The sequence below is a fragment of the Agelaius tricolor genome, unplaced genomic scaffold, assembly GCF_023055355.1.
Source record: "Agelaius tricolor isolate 1412-34295 unplaced genomic scaffold, bAgeTri1.0.p SCAF_17, whole genome shotgun sequence".
Lineage (NCBI taxonomy): Eukaryota > Metazoa > Chordata > Aves > Passeriformes > Icteridae > Agelaius > Agelaius tricolor.
In genome coordinates, this window is record NW_027269277.1 from 856,948 (window position 1) to 874,593 (window position 17,646).

A 17,646-nucleotide genomic window follows, 5' to 3' on the forward strand; every position below is an offset into this window, starting at 1 on the left:
TAAATCAGACAGGCTGCATACTTCAGCACACTCCAGTATAATCAATATTTATTCTATTTCCCCTTTTTTCAAAAGCTTTCTGGTCACTTCTCCTTTATCTGAAGGGTTTTCAGGCCCGCTCTGGCTGTCAGGTGCTGCAGCCCAGATGTGTTTGGGGGTCACTGTGCCTCCCAAATTCCCAGCCAGGGCTGCTCCCAGGCACACACACTGCTGGGTTCCCCTCCTGTGGATAAAAATGGGATTTGTGCTTGTTGAGGATGGAGCCCCAGTCCCACTGGCATCTACAGAAACATTCTTGATTTTAACAGGCCCTAGAATTGGTCTTGGTGAGGAAGAAGTTTGTCTTGCAAAGATATTTCAAATATTTGTCTCTCATTCAACCTCTTCACCCAGCTTGAGGACAAGCAGCAGCAAGAGATTTCTTCTCCATTTGTGGATTCCTTTTTTCACCAGGTCAGTGGTTTCATACTGATAAAATTCACATTTAACAACCTAATGAGCTCCCACACATGAACCAGATGACACCAAACATGTGCCACTGCAAACACAAGAGAAAAGCCCATGCTGTGCCCATGTGTTTGTCACAAACCATTGTGGCTGCCTGGCCCCCAAGCCCACCCTGCCCAGCCCTGGCTGCCCCAAAAGGCAGCAGCAGCAGCCAGGCCTGGTCTGTGCTGGGACCCCCAGGGCAGGCACAGCCCCAGGCTGGCAGCAGACGTGGGCTGGGTTGGGCTCTGCCCTGACACCAGAGGGATGGGCCTGCAACTGAGGCTGGGCAGGAAAGGCTGCAGAAAGGGGCTCACCTTTAAAGCAAACATCTCTTGGTTGAAGGGTTCCACAGGGCATGGTCTCCCTGAGAACCCTGCCAAGGGAGGCAGGGGGAGCCTGTGCCCATGCCCTGGGACAGCCCAACAGGACACAGGAGCAGGATGCTGCCCCTGGGCAAGGCCAGGCACAACAACAGCCTGATTGTGCTTGATCAGAGCCACTCCCTGGGCAGCTCATCCCTGCACCCCCTGTGCTGCCCGCTGAGCCCAGCCTCCTGGGCAAACACTGGGGCAAATCCAGGGCTGGCACCAAACCCAGAGCGCTGCTGTGCCCCAGGCACTCGGTGGGTGCTGCTCTAAACCCTCCACAGACCTCTGTCCTCTGATATTAATCTCTGCAGAAAGGGCAGAGGAAGGCAGGGAGGCACCAAAGGCTCTCAAACAAGGCTTCAGCTGATGCTCTGTGGCAAACTGGGGATTTTTATTTATTTACAGCACAGAGAAGAGCCCAGGGCCCTGCCCTGTGAGCAGCACAGCCTGCCCTGGCACAGGGGCACAAGGCAGGGCTTCAGCAAAGTCCACTCATTTCTTTCCAAGCCAAAAGGAGCCTTTGTGCCCAGCAGCTGTTACAAAACCAAGCCTGAACTCCCCACACAGCACCTCACAAACTGCTGTCCCCACAGGTTTAGGGTCTGACTGAAAGCCAGCAGCAGCACCTGGGTGGGAAATGGTCACAACAGTGGAGAGCCACTTTTATACAGTTCTAAAATGGCCATTCACAAAGTGCTGCAGTTATTGCATCCAGAGGCTCCTTGCAGGGGGAGATTGTGGCCCTGGTACAGAGCTTTGGAGGCTGCATGAGGCCAAGCAGGGAAAAGACAAAGGGGGAATTCGGGGCTCTGCAGCCCCTGAGGGAACCAGAGTGGCTCAGCCAGGAGCCCTGCAGAGCCTGTCCTGCCCCCAGGACACTCTCCCTGCTGGGCTGTGTCTGTCTGTCCTGCCCAGGACACTGTCCCTGCTGGGCTGTGTCAGTCTGTCCTGCCCAGGACACTCTGCTGGGCTGTGTCTGTCTGTCCTGCCCAGGACACTCTGCTGGGCTGTGTCAGTCTGTCCTGCCCAGGACACTCTGCTGGGCTGTGTCTGTCTGTCCTGCCCAGAACAGGACACTCTGCTGGGCTGTGTCAGTCTGTCCTGCCCAGGACACTCTCCCTGCTGGGCTGTGTCTGTCTGTCCTGCCCAGGACACTCTCCTTGCTGGGCTGTGTCAGTCTGTCCTGCCCAGGACACTGTCCCTGCTGGGCTGCTGTCAGTCTGTCCTGCCCAGGACACTCTCCCTGCTGGGCTGTGTCTGTCTGTCCTGCCCAGGACACTCTGCTGGGCTGTGTCTGTCTGTCCTGCCCAGGACACTCTGCTGGGCTGTGTCAGTCTGTCCTGCCCAGGACACTGTCTCTGCTGGGCTGTGTCAGTCTGTCCTGCCCAGGACACTGTCCCTGCTGGGCTGTGTCAGTCTGTCCTGCCCAGGACACTGTCTCTGCTGGGCTGTGTCAGTCTGTCCTGCCCAGGACACTGTCCTGCTGGGCACAGGCAGAGCAGGTGTTTGCACAGCACCCATGGGATCCAGCCCTGGGAGGGGCTGGCACACGCAGGTGGCACGAGGCTGATGGAGCCAGCCCATGGCACGTGTGGCACTCAGCAGCTCCCTGTGCTCCCAGCAGAGCCTGCTCTGTTCAGAGGGTGACTTACAGGGCCTGGCTGGGGCAGAGAACAGACAGCCAAGCTCCTGGGGCTGCTTCCTGGGTGTGAGAGCCAATGCTTGGGGAGCCAGCAGCAAATGGTGTCCCCAGCGGCTTCAGGTGCCCACCTGGGACAGAACAGGCAGTGCCAGCAGGGCTGGCAAAGGGCCATGAGCACCCTGATGCCAAGGGCAGGGAGGACCCTGCAGCCCCCAGCCAGCACCTGCTGCAGGTGCCCATGGCTGTGTCAGACTGGCACCCAGGGCAGTGCTGAACCCTGCTGCAGGTGCCCATGGTGTGTGTGGGACACTGGCACCCAGGGCAGTGCTGAGCCCTGCTGCAGGTGCTGGACTAACCTGGGCACCAGGGTGAACCATGGAATCCCTTGGAATTCCAGCTGGTGTGCCACTCCCCGTGCCAAGCAGGGACACAAAAGACACATTCAAATATTTATGGCAGAAAGCTTCAACGCCTGTGACTGCTGCAAGTGCCTTTGTCCCCAGAGCCCCTGGGGACAGCTCACCCCTCTCTGTGGCCAGGGGCTCACCTGCCCCCCTGAGCCCTGGCTCAGCCTGCAGGCACTGCTGCCTGCCCAGAGCCAGCCAAAGGCAGCTCTCATGCCAAGGGAAAGGTCAGCAGGGAGGTTTATGGATGGCTGTTCCTCTGGGAGATATGATGGGCTGATCCTGAGGGGGATGGCCCCTGCAAGGCCTGAGTCCTGCACGTGGCATCACAGCCCCACCAGATTAGCCCATCCCCAGGAGTGGTGCCTTGGTCACCTCCCCAGGTTCAGGGACTCCCTGAACTCTCTTTTCTCTGACTGGGGGGATTGTTAAGAACAGCTCACTCTATTTCCAAGCTCCTTCTTCTCCTTGTCCCCAAGCACCTGCTCCAGCACGGCGTGGGAAGCAGCAGCAGATGGTTCTCTCCTGTGACCCAGGGCTGTGCATCTCCTCAAAGCCTTCCAGGGCTTGTGTGCAGGAGAGCTTCAGTGCAGGCACATCCCCAGCACCCAGCCTGGGGGTGTGCTCACCCAGAAACCACACAGCAAAAAAAGGAAAGCTCCTGAAAAACCACAATGACCTTTTCAAAAGGCTTAGATTTAGACACACTGAGGATAAGAGGAAAAAGGCAAAAAAAAAAAGATGCTGTGAAAGGAAAAGAAGACAGGAAATAGAAAATGTTAACTGGGTGCAATTCAGGTTTGAGGGCCATCACCCAGGCAGTGTGAGTGACCCATGGAGGAGTGTCCCCATGGGACAGCCAACCCCAGCCTCCAGCAGGAGCCAGCACTGTGCCCAAACAGGGCAGCAACCACCACAGCCAGGAGTGCACTGAGCCAGGGCTCTGGCTCCAGAGCATCCCAGTGCCAGCCTGGGGCAAGCATCCCAGTGCCAGGCATGCCCACAGGAGCAGCACAGAGCATCCCAGTGCCAGCCATGCCCACAGGAGCACAGGACATCCCAGTGCCAGGCATGCCCCAGGAATAGCACAGAGCATCCCAGTGCCAGGCATGCCCACATCAGCACAGAGCATCCCAGTGCCAGGCATGCCCACATCAGCACAGAGCATCCCAGTGCCAGGCATGCCCCAGGAGCTGCAGTGGGACAGCAGGAGCAGCCAGGGCACTGGGGTGGCACAGCTGCAGCACTGCTGACACCCAAACCAGCACAGCCCCACTCCTGCTGGGCAGCCACTGCTGCCACAGGACGAGGTGCAGCCAGCCAAGGAGCCCAGAGCCATGGAAATGCCATCCTGCCACACAGTCCTGGGAGCTGCAGGGAGCACAGGGGCTGCAGGAGCCCTGGCTGAGCCACACTGCCCGTGAGGAGGAGGAAGAGGAGGAGGAAGAGGAGGAGGAAGAGGAGGAGGAAGAGGAAGAAGAGGAGGAAGAGGAGGAAGAGGAGGAAGAGGAGGAAGAGGAGGAAGAGGAGGAAGAGGAGGAAGAGGAGGAAGAGGAGGAAGAGGAGGAAGAGGAGGATCTTCAGGGGAGGTTAAAGATCCCCTCTGCTGGAGACCATGGAGTTTTGGGGCCTGGGGCTGGTGGGGAGGGAATCTCTTCCAGTTTATATTTAGCAGCTGAGAAACTGGGGAGGCTTTGCTAAGAAAAGGTGAAGCAAAAGCAAATTAAGCAGCAGCAAGGCTTAGCTGTTGCCTCCTGCTCTGCTGTGATGTTTTCATGGCCAATCAGAGAAACCCCACTCTCCCAGCACACCGAAGGAAGCACAAATTGGGAATGATAAAAGCCAGCTCCACCATACATGGATTCACGTCAGCTGCAGAAATGTAATAAAAGATTCCCAACACCCCCTCTTTTGGATTCAGCCTCGGTGTGGGAGTTGAGAAAATCTAGTTTCCTGCATTTCTAACATGTAGCAGCTCCAATGTACTTTAGTTGTCTCCTTTTCCCAGCTTCAGGCACTCCTCCCTTACCAAAGAGAGCAGTCCATGTGTTTGCCCACCAGCACCAGGGCACCCCTGCCAGCTGTGCAGGCAAAGGCACATTTAGCATTTAGCACACATCTTCCCAGTCCAAACAATCGGCCCTAAACCAGAGCCCATTCAGCACAAAAGACTTCCAAAACCCAATAAAAATACACAGACATCAGTAACCCTCCCATCATCATTCAGCACCATGCAAACGCTGATTTTTCAAAGAGAAATTGCAGCACAAAGCAACTCCTGGGAGATATTTCAGCAGTAAATCCTGGGGCCTCACTGGCTGCCTGGAGAAGCTGGAATGAAGTTCACTGAGGACACTGGAACAATTCCTTTCACAGCTGACACAGCCAGGAAACTACACTGTGCAGCCAGGTTCCCCCAATGGCATCACCTGGAAACTCTACTGTAAAGCAAGGGAAAATAAACACAATTTTTCCTGAACTGAGAGTGGAAATGCCCAACTCTGGCATTTCCAAGCCAAAGCACATTTGCAGATCCAGCTGATGCTCCTGCAGCAGAGCAGGCCTGGGCAATGGAGAGGGAGGTGGGGAGGACACTGCTGGTGCTTGCTGGCTGTCACCCCCTGTGTGCCCTGACAGACACCCCCAGAGCAGCAGAAAACTGTGCTGGGCTAGGGAACAGCTCTGCCCACAACATCCTGGCTCATCCCGGCCCTAAAACCAAATCCAGCATGGCCTGGGAGCAAAAAGAGATTCAGAAAACAACCCTGCCACCATCAGCTCCTGTGCCCAGCCGCTCTCCACTGGCCTGGCATTGCCCAGCGTGAGGGCAGCTGGCAGCAGAGCAGGCTGGGCAGGGCCCTGCCCTGTGCTCAGCATGGCCCCAACAGCCCCTGCCACAGTGTGGCTGTGCACAGAGGCTGGGGCTGCTCTGGGGCTGCTCTGGGGCTCCAGCACTCCCCTGCAAGTCCCACCTGCCAGAACCAAGGCTAACAAAGGCTCCCGTGGCAGCACAACCAGGGGCAGGGTCCCAGCTCTAACCCCCATCCCCAGGCACTCTGTGTCCCGGGCATCCTCTCGTTCAGTGGCAAACAGAGCTCTTTGGGAAGCTCTTTCTTTCCCTCACCATGTTTTACACCTCAGTTGTTCCCTCCCACACAGCCCTGCTGTCACTGCACTTTTGTCCTGGTACATGAATGATAACCATTAAAGTGGTTGTAGCAAATGTGCTGCAGGGAGAGGAAGCACATCCCACGTACTACTGAGTGCTCCAGACTGCTCCTGCTCCGTGGGCCACCCCGGGGGCCTGGCTGATGCCAGCACAGAGCTCCTGGGGGCTGCCCTGGTTCTGCCATGCTCTGGGGGAGCCCAAGCCATCTTAGAGATGGGAATGGCCATGAAGAGCTTGGCATTTTTATTGCCTTTTATCTAAGGCAGGTACAGGTTTCTACCAGAAACAACCAACAAGTTTCCAGGACTGCTGCATGTAGGGAAATGGTTAAAACATGGTCTCAGATCAGGCTGAACGCTCAGAAATTGGCAATAAGGGAAAAAAGCTTCTGATTTATTTTTAATCTCATGATTTGGAGAGCCTTACTCAACTTTGTCTTTTTCTCAACATTTTATTTTCAGAACCTGTGTGGATGCCAAATCATGGGTCCGGATCCTGCAGCTATAACCACACAAGTGTGCCTTTGTGGGGGTATTTTGGCTCTGTATGACTATTACACAAAGGTCATCTGCCAAAAGCTGGTTGGGAGGGGAGGCTCATGCTCAGAAGAAACCACTGCCTGCTTTCACCTGGTTCCCAGTACACAGCTCACAGCAGACATGCACCAGCTGTGTCCCCATGGCCGTGGCACCAGCTCCTGCTCCAGCAGCGGGGCTGTTCCACACCAACAGCAGCACAGGAGCATTTACCCACATCCATGCTGTTCCACACCAACAGCAGCACAGGAGCATTTACCCACATCCATGCTGTTCCATACCAACAGCAACACAGGAGCATTTACCCACATCCATGATGTTCCATGCCACAGCAGCACAGGAGCATTTACCCACATCCATGCTGTTCCACACCACAGCAGCACAAGGAGCATTTACCCACATCCATGCTGTTCCACACCACAGCAGCACAGGAGCATTTACCCACATCCATGCTGTTCCACACCAACAGCAGCACAGGAGAATTTACCCACATCCATGCTGTTCCACACCACAGCAGCACAAGGAGCATTTACCCACATCCATGCTGTTCCATACCAACAGCAGCACAGGAGCATTTACCCACATCCATGATGTTCCATGCCACAGCAGCACAAGGAGCATTTACCCACATCCATCATCCATGCTGTTCCATGCCACAGCAGCACAAGGAGCATTTACCCACATCCATTCAAGCAGCATCCCTTGCTAACCCCTGCCTACACGTACCTGCCCCATTTGAGGGTGCAGGGAGGGGAACAGGGCAGGCCTTGGGCAGGGCAGGCAGAGCAGCAGGTGCTGTGGCACCACCTCAGAGGAGCATGGACACAGCAGCTCTGGGGAGCAGGGGACACGTTGGTAGAGCCCTCACCTGTGACCTACCCCTGGCAGATTCCTCCTGCACCCCAGCTGTGCCTTGCAAAGATGTCAAGAAGGCTGGCACTAGACAGGGAGCCTTTTTGGGGCCGTGTGTCTTTTCTGTGCCCAGCACAGCTGCAAGCACTCCACCAGCTGCACACCAACAAGGAGTGATGGCTCTGCCTGCTCCCAGTCCTGCCCAGGTAGGCATCCTCTAGTGAGCCTGGAGCCACCCAAGGGCCCCTTCCCCTCCTGGTTTGGGAAAGACCTCACTGCAAAAACACCTGTAACAAAAACACCTGTAACTCCCTCACTGCAAAAACACCTGTAACAAAAACACCTGTAACTCCCTCACTGCAAAAACACCTGTAACAAAAACACCTGTAACTCCCTCACTGCAAAACCACCTGTAACTCCCTCACTGCAAAAACACCTGTAACTCCCCTCGGGAAATCATGAAAATAATGAAAAAGTGAGGGCTCCACACAACTTCTGAGCACATCACCGTCCACCAAAGGAAACATCGCTGAGGCAGCTACGGCCTGAGATAAGGGATCAGATTGCATCTGCTTCTCACGTTCAGGGTGTGCGGGCACAAAAGCACAGCGGCTTCAGTACAATGCTGAATTCCCGACACAGCCGGGCGTTCGGGCGTGCTTGGGGACACGGGACACGGGAGGGGACCGAGGTGTCTGACAGAGGAGCACACCTCACACACATCTATCCCCTGCTTCCCACCCGGGGACGGGCAGCCACGGCCAGAGCTGAGCTACGACTTCCACGGACGAGTTCTTCATTGTGGCCACGGGAGCCGCGCCGGGGCTCGCACGGGGGAACATCCATCCTCGGGCCCGGGCAGCGCCTGCCGCCGGCACCGGGCACTCGGGGCGCTCCGGGCACACCGGGCACTCCGGGCACATCGGACACTCCGGGCACACCGGACACTCCGGGCACACCGAGCACATCGGGCACTCCGGGCACTCGGGGCGCTCCGGGCGCTCGGGGCGCTCCGGGCACACCGGGCGCTCCGGGCACACCGGACGCTCCGGGCACTCCGGGCACTCGGGGCGCTCCGGGCGCGCACTCGGTGACACCGGGACCGCCGGCAGCGCGGGGACAAGGCTCTGCTGAGCCCCTGGGGCCGTCCGCACCCACCGTGCCGTCCGTGAATGAATAACAGAGCAGCAGCTCAACCCTGGGCCAGCCGCGAGAGACGGACCCTGCCGGGCTCCCGCGGGCAGCGGCACCGAGCGCGCAGAACGCGCCCGGCACCGGCACCGTGCAGGGATGTGGCGGGAGGGCCGGGGCACCCCCGGCACCCCTGCCCGCGGTGCCGCTGCCCCAGGGTGCCCGGGAAAGCCGCTGTCCCCCCGCCGCCCGGGCACCTGCGAGCCCCGCGGCCCGGCCGCCCGCACTCACCGGCGGCGGCGGCCTCCAGCAGCGCGGCGGCGCGGAGCAGGCGGTAGTAGCGCTCCATGTCCCCCGCCGAGGTGCCGCCCGGCGGGGGCCCGCCCGGGGCCGGGGCCGGGGCCAGGGCCATGCCGCGGGCAGCGCTCCCCGCCCGCAGCGCCCGCTCCGCGCCCCGGGCCCGACGGGCGGAGCCGCCGCCTCTGCCCGCCCCGGCCCCGCCCCGGCCCGGTACTGTCACCGCCCTGGTACCGGCACCGCCTCCGCCCTGGTACCGCCCCGGCCCCGGCCCGGTACTGACACCACCCCGGCACCGGCACCGCCACCGCCTCTGCCCGCCCCTGGCACCGCTCCGCACCGCCCCGCTCCGGTACCGGTACTGGCACCGCCCCCGGCACCGCCCCGGTACCGATACCGGCACCGCCGCCCCCGGGCATTTCTTTCCCTTTTTTTTAGCTCCTTACCCCGCTTTTTCCTTTCTGGTTTGTTTGTTTGCTTGTTTGTTTGTTTGTTTGTTTCCCTTTTTCTGCCGTTTTTTCCCTCTTCCACCCCTTCCTCTTTTCCCCCTTTTTTCCCCCTTTATTCATTTTTCTTTTTCCCCTTTATTCCTTTTTCTTTTTCCCCTTTTTTCCTTTCGCCCTTTTCCCCTATTTCTTTAGTTTAGACCCTTCCCCCTTTCTCCTCCCTTTTCCCCTCTTTTTTCCTTTTTTCTTTTCCCCCTTCCCCCTTTTTTCCATTCCCCTATTTTTCCTCTTTTGCCCCTTCTTTTTAGTCTTTTTTTCCAGTATTTCCTTCTGTTCCTTCTTTTGTTTCTTCTTCCTTCCCCCCTCCTTTCCTTTCCCTCCCCTTTTAGTCCTTTTTTTTTCTTTAATTCACCATATACCCAGTGCACCCCAGCAAACCACCCTGCAGCTGGATTTACTCCCTGCCTTAGTGCCTACAGCACTTCTGGAGGGGAAAAAAAAAAAAAAACAAACAAAAAACCATTTCCATCCTTTGCAAGCAGCATTCTAGCAAATTCCTTGAACGATTTATGAGCACTACATTAAATTGTACTCCAGCCAGTGCTGGCCAGAGCTCCAAGCACAGCACTGGGCTGACCCATCAGTCTCACTTTTCCTGATGCTGAGGCTCCAACGATGCCAGCTCATTCTCTCAGGAGCCTGAGCTGCCCAGGAAGGCAGCATGGAAAAGTAGATGCTCCTGTTTTTCCAAAACAACCTTTTAATTATGCTCTTTACTATAATAGCAGCCTTTTTCCAACACTTCAGCAGGCAGGGCTATTAATTAAAGAGCCGTGGTCTAACAGTGGTAATATAAAATCCAGCATCTTTTGGTAGGCCCTTCTCACACTGATACAGAATTTTTCAAGGAAAAACAATCAGCCAGTGCTCCTTGTTGGTGCCACAGCAGGTTCTCACCACCAAACAGTTTGGACAGATGACCTTCTGTCTGGTCTTAAAGCACTTCTTTATCTGTGAGACAGGGACAGTTCATGTGCAGGTACTCATGAAAAATCCGTCTGATACACAAGGCTACAAGCCAAGAAAGAGCCTTGCCACATTCCTGCTGTGTTCTTATCACTGGAATGCTGTTTGTCCCAAACTGCCCCGGCCCAGGGAGAACGGGACCCATCCAGGTGCTGAAAGTCCCTGCTCTGCCCCACCTCAGTGCAGGGGATGCTCTGCTGGAGCTGGGGCTCATCCCCCAGTGTCACACACCCGCTTCTGACACAGGGTTTGGGGAGAATGGAGCCACCCCAGGAAGATGCAGCTGCCACCCCCAAGGTTTCACAATCAATCAATTTCTTGCTCTCTGAATGGAGGGAAAGTCATTTAGACAGGATCTGGGTGAGGTCTCTGCAGCCCAGCCCCTGCTCGAGCCCCAGGTGGGCTGGGCTGGCCCCAGTGCAGCCAGTAGGAATAGGAACCCTGCACAGCCAGACAGAGCTGCACTGCTGCAGGAGCCCTGCACAGCCAGAGCTGCACTGCTGCAGGAACCCTGCACAGCCAGCCAGAGCTGCACTGCTGCAGGAACCCTGCACAGCCACAGGAACCCTGCACAGCCACAGGAACCCTGCACAGCCAGAGCTGCACTGCTGCAGGAACCCTGCACAGCCAGAGCTGCACTGCTGCAAGAACCCTGCACAGCCACAGGAACCCTGCACAGGCAGAGCTGCACTGCTGCAGGAACCCTGCACAGGCAGAGCTGCACTGCTGCAGGAACCCTGCACAGCCACAGGAACCCTGCACAGCCAAACAGAGCTGCACTGCTGCAGGAACCCTGCACAGCCACAGGAACCCTGCACAGGCAGAGCTGCACAGCCACAGGAACCCTGCACAGCCACAGGAACCCTGCACAGCCAGACAGAGCTGCACTGCTGCAGACAGCTCAGCTGACACAGGCAGCCTCACAGCTGGAAAAGCTGGGTTAGCTCAGACTGGAGGGCAACTGCTCATGGCTTTCCCTTATGGGGCAACTGCTCATGGATTTCCCTTATGGGGCAACTGCTCATGGCTTTCCCTTATGGGGCAGCTGCTCATGGCTTTCCCTTATGGGGCAGCTGCTCATGGATTTCCCTTATGGGGCAACTGCTCATGGCTTTCCCTTATGGGGCAACTGCTCATGGCTTTCCCTTATGGGGCAGCTGCTCATGGCTTTCCCTTATGGCCACTGAGATTCACAGTTTGGGGCCCTGGCTGCTCACTTTGGGGCATCTCAATGCCCAGTTATCCCAGCAAGGCACTCTGCATCCTCCAGCTGCCCACATTTTACACTGCCAGCAGCCCCTGGGCTCCTCCAGAGCTGTGGTACCCTCTGCCTGCCCAGGAGCTGATAACCTGAGAGAGGAGCAGCAAGGAGACAGATTAAAAGGAAATTCTGACAGCCAGAAACGTGGCTGTTTCTTTTGCAGGGATCTCCTGTCCAGGCCCCATAGCAATGTTAGCACCCTGAGGGTGGCACATACAAACTGGTGTGTGAGGGGCAAGGGCTCTTTAAAGCCGTGGAAAATCTTGACAGCACCTGTTTGCAGAGATTTATTTCATGTGGGTGCAATGCCTCATCCTTAAATCTAATCTTAGGGAGAAGGTGTAGGAAGAACTCCAACTAATTTCATTAATTCCAGATCAGGGGCTGAAAAAAGCCCCACTCAAACAAAATTCTAAAGCTTTTAAATTTGAAAAAAAAACCCAACTTTTTTCTCCCTTTCCCACATTAAGGCTAGAAGGTTGGGTTGAGACTGGAGCCATTATTTGGATTTGAAAGATCACCCTTCAAAAATACCTGTTCAGTCAAGTGCTGAGAACTGGAAAAACAGAGCTGGCTAAACACAGGTTAGAGTCAAAGCGATGTCCAAGGGAATTGCTCACCTCTGGAGTAAGCACAGCCACAGCAAACTACTTGTGCAGAAGAGTAATTAACCTCGGGCTGGTTTCATGAGCAGGGGTTTGGGAGGATTTCTTGTGCAGACTGCAGCATCACCCACTCCAGGGGCACTGCCCAGTGAGGCTCCTCCCAAGCTGGTCCAGGCTGAGCAGATCCTCCAGAGCCTGGCAGAATTCCTGGCCCCACTGGAGTCAGCCACACCTGCATGGTTTAATCAGGAGGAGGATTTTGTGTCTCCTACTTGGATGTGAAATAAAAACGAGGGGCTCCACTCTGTTCTGCCACTCTCACTTTCCCCCGTGTCAGTCAGACTTGCCTTGTTTCTTGTTACAGCTCCTGCTTTTGGGAAGGAACACCCACAGGTGCACACACACACACCCTTTCTCCAGGCCACCGTGTATTTTCCAGCTTAGCAGGTTATCCTGATGTGTGAAAATGTAAAGCAAAGCCCCATGCCAGCAGTGGCTGCATGTCCTGCAACAGCTGCAGGGGACAGCGGGGACAGGGACACCGTGACCCCTCCACGTGCCAAGAGCCCTCACAGGCCAACAGCCCGGCCTTCAAAACCTGCTGTCCTTGTAAAAATCACCGTACAGCACGACACTGCTTCTCCTTTCCGACCAGAAGGGCTACACGGGTGTTTGAAATGCTAATTTTGGTGCTTTCTGAAGCACTGGTGACCTGCGGCCAGCCCCCATCCACAGCTCCTGTCCTGCCAGCCTGGCCAGCCAGCTCAGCGAGCTCCTCTCCACCCTGCAGACATTTTCACTATCACTCCTGGCACTGTTCAGATTCTCAATGCGTGTATCTGGTTTCCAATAGTACTCGGGAAAGGTTAGAGTTTGTTTTAAATAGCTCAGCCATCTGTCCTGCGGTGCCTGATGGGAGCTGCAGGCATCCAAGCAGCCAAAACAGAATTTTTCAAACTGTCAGGTTCTCGTTACAAACATTTCAGCTTGAAACAGAGCCGTGTCCTTAAAAAGAAAGTTAAGCCTATAAATTTCTTGTGCATTACACAAACACTGTGAGTCGTGCTTTCGCAGTTTCCTTGTGTTGTTTGAATTTGATCAATGCAAATATTGGGCCTGAACCTCACCAGCACCAGGCACTTTGCAAACCTCATTTGTGTATTTCGAGGCTTTGAACTAAAAATTACTTATAACAGGCAGCCATGAGACAGAACCAAGAACCAAAACAGCAGTAAGGAAAACACTTTGTGAATGGAAATCAGGCACATGGACCTACATCAGCTCCTAAATGCCAGCTGAAGCCCCGGGTTCACCTATTCTAGAAAGTTAAATCAATTTATTCACTTAATTCACAGGACTCACTTTCATAATTAAACATTCATTTTGAGGGAAAGGAGTTGAGAGCACACAGGCCAGCTATGTGCAGCAGCTGATACCCACAACTGCTAATACACTGCTGGAAAAATAAAAAATGTATGAGAAGCAAGCAGTGTTTCCTTAGGCAAATGCTGCTCCACATCAGACAACCAAGCATGGCCCTGCTGGCACCTACCCCACTGTGAAAATGCTGATTGTGCCCCTGGTACTGCCCTGGAAAAGTCCACACAATCAACTACCCCCGAGAAGTATCCAAGGAGATGAGAGAGACAATAAATATATATTAATCAGAACAACATACCAAAGTTTATTGATTACTTCAAACAAAAGTTTCTGTAATGAAAAAAGAGCAAGTTGCATTCATAAAAGGTAACATTCACATTCAATTTCCTTGATATAAAGCAACATAAATGTATAAAATTGCATTTAAGTGAAAAAAATGTAAGGTTGCAGTCCTTTTTTGCAAGAAGCTGAAAATGTATCTGCTCATTGCCTGTATATAATTTACATTTTCTATACACTACATGGTTTTTTAAAAAAATTCATAGCTGGGAAATTGGATAAATGGTGCAGTATTAGGAAAGTTTTTCAACTGTGTGTATACAAATTCAATTTGAAGCTTTTATGCAATTCCAAGTCATTTATAATATTCTCATAATGATTAGGATTAGTTTTTGAAAAGTCGCTATGACTACACCAAGCTCCACTGTTATCACGTAAGAGTTTTAGAGGGAATCTTAATTACTTTCCTTATCTTTCAGTGTCACTAGTCAGTGATAAAACTTCAACAAATTATTATGAGAAAACCCCAGCCTTTTTTCCTTCAAGTTTCTCCACCGAAAAGCCTGTACTGACCTTGACTGTACCTGGGGGCACCGTGAGGGCACCAGGGAACCCACCAGAGCATCCCTGTGCCACCGCTGCCGCTCCAGTCCTGCTGCCTCACACCTCACAGACCTGGTGAGCACTTCTGCCTCTCTCCAGCCTCAGAAGGGGCCTCCTGTGTCCCCTGAGCCACCCACAACAGCCAGAACTCTGCTTTTGCCATTGCTGAGTGACAGGGATCAGCTCTCCTGCAGGACCAGGGCAGCCTGGCTCTCCTGGCACCCAGCCCTACACCAGTGCACTACCTGCAGATCCAAGCCCAAGAAAAACTGCATTTTCCCCAAAAGAGCTGCAATTCAAGACACTCCACATGAATTCCACCCTGCACACCTTGGGTTTGAACATACAGCTATTGCAATGGGTTGTTCCAGCTGGAGACAGGACACTTGGAAAGGCCAAGATTTGGTTCTCAGAAGGCTCTGTCTTGAGACAGGCAGCAGAAATTATCCTGGTTACATGACTATTTGAACAGTTCACACACATGTCAGGTTCCACTGCTCCCACTGACACTACCAATGGAATCCCAGGGGAACAGACCCTGACCCTTGGAGTAGAGCACGACACAAAGCAAACTGAGAAGCAAGGTGTCAAGCTTGGGACCATTCGGGCTTGGAATGGCTCTGAATCACAGGAATTAGGCATTTCAGTGCCCGTTTTTCAGAGGTTATGTAAACACAAGTCAGCAACCGTGTATTTAAGGAGAATGGTTAGATTTGGCATGTAGAGCACATCTCCATTGCATTCATCACATACTTCATCTGTAGGCACCACATTTCTGCAAGGAAAGCTGAGCACGGGACAAGGTCTGCAAGTCGAATTCTAGGTCTGTGAAATGAGCTAGGAAAATGGGAAAATCAAAGAGAAGCAGGAAATGAGAGCTTTGCCCATGGGCACATGCTGGCAGTGCAGCTCCTGCCCCGCATGCAGCAGGCCATGCACTGAGGCCAGTGCAGGGTGTATGATACAGTGCTCCTGTCCCTCCATCCCTCCCGTGCTGGGCAGGGGCAGAGCAGCCCCAGGGACTGTGCACTGCCCTCTCCCACTCAGGTAAGGCCATCCAACATCCTCATGATGCACGAGAGGATTTGCCAGCAGCCGAACCGCAGGGATGGCAGCCAGAGAGCAAGACTTGATTCTTCCAACAATTAACAGTCTGCAGTTCAACAAATTTGGTGAGGGGAATGTTCTGTCTATCCCAAATTGCTCTGTTGACACAAAGCTGAGCGAGCAGGAGCCAAACCCAGCAGCAGTGCAGAGCTGGCTGCTTCTGAAAGGAGCCCCCAAGCTTCTCGCAGCAGCTCCTCTGGGGGACATCAGCACGAGGCAGGGACTGTCTCACCACCCAGCAGGGGCACACAGCCTGCTCTGTCACTGCTCCTGACTTAACACAACAAAACGAGCTGCTCTTTCCACACGTGAAGTATCAGAGAGAAAAAAAAATATTGAGAGTCAGGCATCTCACCTCTGCTGTGCAGAACCTAAAGAGGAAAGTTCCTACTACCATGGTACAGGTAGATTTAAAAAGAACATGCCAATTTAAAAAACAAAATGTAAAATGAAATCAGGTTCATGTATTCAATTTTAATCTGTCTTCTTTTTTCTTAGTGCAAATAACTCAAGATGCAGTTTTATACAGCTGCAGGTTGACAGGCACAGCCCATGTCCCTGGGATCAGCCAAGGACCACAGTGTCCCTCACCCTTTCAAGTGTTGGAGCCACTGCACCGTGCAGTAATGCAAGCACAGCCACAGGAGCCTGGGCACTGGGGCTCAGAGTCTGGCACAGCTCAACTTCTGGGACTCCTTTTCCCCCACAAAAGCTTCCTTCCATCACAAACAGCCACAGAACAACCTTTTCTTCACTCTCCAGCAGGAATAAACCATCAGCAAACCGGTTGTGGGAGGATGCTCTGGCACTTCCAGCACTGCAGGTCTTCACACGGACACCACTGCTGTGGACACACCACAGACTGTTTCCAGCTCCACCTGGAGGAGACAGTGGCCAAGATTTCTCCCCAGTTTTCAGTGATCCTGCTGTGCCCATCTGGGAACCCATGGCTGGGGGATGGCAGCTGCCAGCCAAGGCAGCACAGCCCCAGCACCAGGACCAGGACCAGGGAGGGGCTCCAGGGCTGCATCCACCTTCTGTGTGAGGGCAGCAGCCTCTTCCCAGTGCCTTCGGGGGGCTGCAGGGGAATGTGACTGGGTTGAAGTCTGTGCTACTTCTTTGGTCAGGCAGAGCAGGAGCTTGAGCAGCCCTGCTGCTCTCGGGCAGATCTGCAGCAGGCACAGAAGCCCCACAGTGTGAGATGGGGCTGGCACTGCACTCTTGCACTTTGATCCATGCTGTTTGGGTGAACTCCTAACGATGCTGTCTCAGCCTCCAATGATGCAGGATTTGGCAGAACTGGTTTTTCTGGGAGGGCAGGGAAGCCTCAAGACCAAAGCCTAACATGGGGCCAGTGCCCTGGCTGCTCTCCCAGCAGGCTGCTTGCAGTCCTTGGTGCTATCAAAGGTCACTGCCAGGTTAAAACCATGGGGTTCCTACAGCATGACAATGTTTGTGTGGAGCACTTTAAGGTATCCTGAGAGGATATCTTTCTGCCAAATTAGTAACAGCATCTTCAGCCTTCACATAACCATTCTCTATACGTTTGTATGACACTAACACAGGCAGATCAAAGGGGCCAGCCTGCAAAAATCAGAAGGAAAACAAACATGTATTGCAACTGTTACATTCCCAAACCCATAAACCTTTCCCTGGGTTATTAAAAAAAATTATATATAGGAGGAGAAGAATGATTAGGCCATGATAAAAGTGCCAAATATCATTCACAACCAAGTAATCAGATGATAAATAAATTTTCACAATTTGCAAAACGCTGCATGAAGTCCAGAAGTGGCATCTGCCCCACTGTCCCCTGCAGCTCCTGTGCTGGCCCAGCCACCTCCCAACAGCAGTCTGCACCAGTAAGTGGTGGTGGAGAGCACCACCTAATGCCAGTGGGGAAGGGCTGGCTGCACGGGCTGGGTGCCAGCTGCACTGGAGGCTGGCAAGGCTGGCTGCTGGCCCTGCCATGCCCACAGAGCTGATTTCTTTAGCAGCAGGGGTGGGCACGGGGGTGTGAGAGGTTTGTAGATAGTCTGCAGGTTTATGTT

The 17,646-nt window shown here is 54.3% G+C and overlaps 2 protein-coding genes across 9 annotated transcripts in view; both read right to left on the bottom strand.

Annotated features, from left to right (window-relative positions):
* Positions 1–9,080, bottom strand: part of MCF2 (MCF.2 cell line derived transforming sequence) — a 53,864-nt gene extending 44,784 nt beyond the window's left edge. Inside the window, exon 1 of one of the 2 annotated variants that reach the window (XM_071442132.1) lies at positions 8,883–9,080. In XM_071442132.1, the coding sequence (XP_071298233.1) occupies positions 8,883–9,003 (121 nt within the window). In that variant the 5' untranslated portion in view covers positions 9,004–9,080. The remainder of the gene's footprint in view (positions 1–8,882) is intronic. The other variant, XM_071442135.1, reaches the window with a different exon arrangement.
* Positions 9,081–13,882: 4,802 nt separating this feature from the next.
* The window catches only part of ATP11C (ATPase phospholipid transporting 11C), a 55,292-nt gene continuing 51,528 nt past the window's right edge, over positions 13,883–17,646 (bottom strand). For all 7 annotated transcript variants that reach the window (XR_011681518.1, XM_071442138.1, XM_071442145.1 and 4 more), the window contains one exon: positions 13,883–17,179. Coding sequence is in view for 3 of the 7 variants with exons in the window: in XM_071442138.1 (XP_071298239.1) it covers positions 17,063–17,179 (117 nt within the window). In the remaining 4 variants the exon portion in view is untranslated. The remainder of the gene's footprint in view (positions 17,180–17,646) is intronic.